General features: G+C 41.4%; 1 protein-coding gene across 1 annotated transcript; it reads left to right on the top strand.

The window, feature by feature from the left end:
* Positions 1-583: 583 nt before the first annotated feature.
* LOC121858142 lies at positions 584-4,202 on the top strand (the record flags this gene model as incomplete). Its single annotated transcript, XM_042354368.1, has 3 exons — positions 584-621; positions 1,811-1,993; positions 3,961-4,202. Coding segments are annotated over 3 exons (463 nt in total), but the record flags the coding sequence as incomplete, so codon positions are not given.
* Positions 4,203-4,547: the final 345 nt, after the last annotated feature.

The following is a 4,547-nucleotide window of genomic DNA, read 5'->3' as shown; positions in this document are numbered from 1 at the left end:
TATACATAAACGCCGTCCTTTCTCATCACACTCATAAATAGTGGAACTTACGGTTGATCTACACTCAGGAATTATATAAACATAATGCATATCTAATAAAACAAGAAACTTCAATATAATATATGTGAACCAACCTGGTTAATTGGGAATTAACCAACCGGCTCAGTGTGTCGGGAATCCAATTAGACATAGCGGGGGTGATAACACTACAACTCCGGTTTTCCAGGTCCAGTAAAGCGTTTTGGGCGGATTTCTATATAGTTAAGGCATTTTCTTTGGCGGCGGACGGGTTACTTGGTCTGACCACTCTAAGGCAGAACAACATTAACGTTCAGCCACGAGATCAAACAATCACGCATAATTGTAAAACATATCACGCAATGCAAACTTCACATCCATTGCTTACTTCGGGTGTTCATGTAATAACTGCCTCGACAGGCGCGTGGAAGTCTTTGGCACGCAGCAATTAGTTATGGAGTCACTCTCTAAAACTCCACCTAGTAGCTCAAAGGACATTTCGGATGAAAGCTGCCAGAACTGGACTCTAACTCCTGCTATGTTAACTAATGTACAACGGTTACAGAGCCAGGACTAATTAGAGTCATAGTACGTTTGCCAAATGTGAGTGAAGGAACAGATGTTGTGTGACTGAGTGAAAGCTCATGAGTAAAAGGTTTGTCACTTGAGTCTACCTTAAGCACTGTTAGAATAGGTAGTCTCACAGATGTCCTCGTTCTCAATAGAACTGGGGGACCCATAACCTTAAGAAAGGGATGTTGTTTAGGTAATTTCCTTGTTTACGACAAAGGGGTTGCTGAAGAACCATTAGAATTACCAATAGGTAGTGTAACACAGGGTAAATCGGACGAAAAATCACATATTGTAAATAATGTAGCGTTAATAGCACCACACGTGAAAGTAGTCGATCATCCTCGAGGCAAGGTGATCTTTAGAATTACTCGCCGAGTTCAAGGAAATCATAGCATTACCTGGAGAACCTCTAGGTAAAAAAAAGTTGACAAATCATCATATTCCACTCAAACTGGAAGCTTACCCAATCTACACCCTAGCATATAGGCTACCCCACAGAAGAGGAGCGGTAGTCCAGCAAATAGTACAAGACATGTTACGAAAAGGTGATCCAATCTTCCTCATCACCATGGAACTCACCTATATTTTTAGTTCCCAAGAAAGATGGAGGATGGAGACCAGTCATAGATTTTCGACAAGTCAACCAGGTAACTGTACCAGACAGGTTCCCAATGCCTGTCGTAACTGACTTACTACAGTCACTAGGAAAAGACAACGCAGTCTTCAGCAACTTAGATTTACTTAGCGGGTACTGGCAAATTCCCTTACATGAGGAGTCCCTCGAAATAACTGCGTTCAGTACGCCTATGGGAATTTCGAATTCTTAAGAATGCCATTTGGCCTAAGAAATGTGCCGCTAACATTCCAAAGAATGATAAACACCTTGTTTGCCTATCTAGATGATCTTATCATAGAAAGCAAAGATTTAAAAAGTCATCTAAAGAAGCTACGAGAACTTTTCACAAAGCTACATCTAGCTGGATTGAAAGTGAAACTTTCCAAATGTGAATTTCTCAAATCCAGAATCCAATTTCTTGGACACGTAGTGGATGGCAATGGTATACACACAATAGATTGCAAGGTAAAGGTGGTGAAACAACTCCCTTGCCCCAAGAAGATAGATCAACTTCGTAGTTTCCTAGGATTATCAGGATACTACCGTTCTTTCATTGAGGGTTATGCCAAGTTAGCATCACCACTCACAAAACTTCTCAAAAAGGATGTGGAGCTTACATGGAATAAGGAACAAGAGGGCAGTTTTAATGCCCTCAAGAGCACCTTCACGAAAGCTCCAGTGTTAGCCTTTTCGGACTACATAAAACCATTTACCATGTGTACTGATGCCTCGGGCCTAGGTTTAGGGGCGGTGCTCATGCAAACTAATTATCGAGGAAAGTGGCGGGTAATAGCATACCCCAGTAGCACCCTCAACAATGCAGAAACACGTTATTCAGCTACTCATTTAGAAGCATTAGCTGTAGTGTGGGCTCTCAAGCATTTTCGGGATCTCATTTTGCGATATCGGATCACAGTCCACACAGATCATGTAGCCGTGACAGAACTATTTAATGGGAAGAACTTATTAGGACGTTTAGCGCGCTGGTATCTGATCATACAGAAGTTCGCACCCGACTTCAAGTATTTGCCGGGCCTTGCGAACGTTGTAGCTGATTCGCTATCTAGACACATAGCTCCTGTCACGCCACTACCTACGTTCACCCTGTCACAATTAAGGGCGGAACAGGTACAGGATCCATTATGGTCCGAGGTTATATATGCCTTAGAATCGGGAGATGAGGTAAATTTGTACAAATTACCTCTACCACTCTCACAGTTTGAGCTGCGGCATGACATACTATATCGCTCAGTGAAAACACAACAAGAGTCAATCTCTCAAATTGTTATTCCTACATCATTAAAGGAAAACATTCTCATCCTCTTCCATGATGCACCCCAAGCTGGGCATCAAGGGCGAGATAGATGTCTAACAAAAATTAGACAAAAATATTATTGGAAATCTATGAGGATCGATATCGAGCATCACATTGCTAAATGTTTATCTTGTGCAAAACACAAGGGAACAACGATGGATCCCGCTCCAATCTTAGAATACCCGACACCGGAACCTCCATGGTATACAGTTGTGATCGATTTATTGCAACTAGCAAAAAGCCATCAAGGCTCTAGGTACGTTCTTGTCTGCGTTGACCACTTTTCCAGATTTGTGGTATTAGCAAAATTGAAGAACAAGTCCGGCAAATCAGTGGCTCATACATTAGTCACTCATCTAATCACAACCGCCTACCATCCATCTTCAAATGGGTTGGTCGAGCGTGCGAATAGAAAAATTCTTGAGATTCTCCGACATGTGGTGAATCCAATGCATAGTTGGTGGGAGGACCGACTTCCACAGGTTGCAGCATCCGTCAATGGATCTATAAATAGCTTTACAGGCAAATCGTCATACTACATAATTTACGGTACTGATAAATGCTTGCCATATGATCTACTAACAGGAATTCCACAACCTGTGAACAACATGGATGACTATGCCAAGAAACAAATCAATGTTTTCACAAGCATCCATGGGAAAGTACGAAAACACTTAGCAGCCTCATGTGCTGAAATTATCTGCAAGCAACATAAAAAAGCGAAGCCTATAAAATTAGAAATAGGAAACAAAGTAATGATAAAAGCGCCGGAACGCATATCAAAACTCTCGCCTAAATTCACAGGTCCGTACGTGATTGGAGCGAAAGAACAGGGAAACAAATTCCAAGTAGTTGAGCCAACGTCAAATGTTACAGATATAGTACATGTAGATAGAATGAAAAAAAAGTCAGCAGAGACTTAGTCGGGACTCCTAATGTCAGTCAAGTGCATCCTACTTCAACTACAACAATTGCTCAACAAAATATAACGATAGACAATACATATTGTCAAAAATTACGATCAGCAACCAAAAATCGTTAATTATCCTCGCCTATTTCAAACATGGCTTGGATATCACGACTACTGTTGGTCTGGAGCGTGGTGACAACAGCCGCCTCCCCAGCAGACGTCATCAAACTCGGAGCCTTAGTTGCCCCACTAGGCAAAGTACTGGTAGTACAAGACGTTGTAACTATCAAATGCGAGCTCCATGACTTAAAGCGCATGCCAGTGCATCTGAGGTCTATAGCTGTCCACATTGAAACAGCTATGCAAACCTTGCAAGATCTCGAACAACAATCTACAGTCTCTACAACAATCCGTCAGACCATCTCCCTTCAACACGACCGTATGAATAGTCTACTCAAACGAGTAAGGTATTTCGAGGGAAAGCTCCTTGTATCTCCTGAAGACATCAGGAAAAATGTACATTCTCAGCGGGGTCAAAAACGTGGTCTGTTTAATTTTGTAGGATTAATAAGTAACACCTTCTTTGGTACGGCAACCGCCGAAGATGTGGCTAAACTAGGAAATAAAATGAGTGCAGTTTCACACGAGGTTAGGAAACAAAATACGACCATTGCTCAGTCCTACAAGGCAATACAAACTCTGGCCTCTCATATGAATGCTATTGTTGAACGAACTAATCAACTAACACAAGTTGTCGAGGGATTCATTCGGTCAGTATCTACACTGGAATGGCAACTCTGCTTATCTGAATACATGCATGCTGCTGAGGCCTCTGTACAATCTTTCACAAAAACCAGTAATAGGCTCATTGCTGATCTTGTAAATGCAGAATTTGGATGTATTGACGCACAGTTGTTGCCGGTTCATCAACTAATTGCGGCGTTGCTTATATCTGAAACTAATTATCATCTAACTCCTGTCTTTCAGGAGCATGAAGTGGAATATTATTATCCCTTATTAGAAGCAACATTAACACACAGGAAAATACTAATACACATTCTACTAAAATCACAAAAAATTTTAATGCACGGCATTTGGAACCATTTCCACCAAAA

The sequence above is a fragment of the Homarus americanus genome, unplaced genomic scaffold, assembly GCF_018991925.1.
Source record: "Homarus americanus isolate GMGI-L3 unplaced genomic scaffold, GMGI_Hamer_2.0 scaffold57757, whole genome shotgun sequence".
NCBI classification, from domain to species: domain Eukaryota; kingdom Metazoa; phylum Arthropoda; class Malacostraca; order Decapoda; family Nephropidae; genus Homarus; species Homarus americanus.
This window is presented reverse-complemented; position numbering and strand designations above follow the sequence as displayed.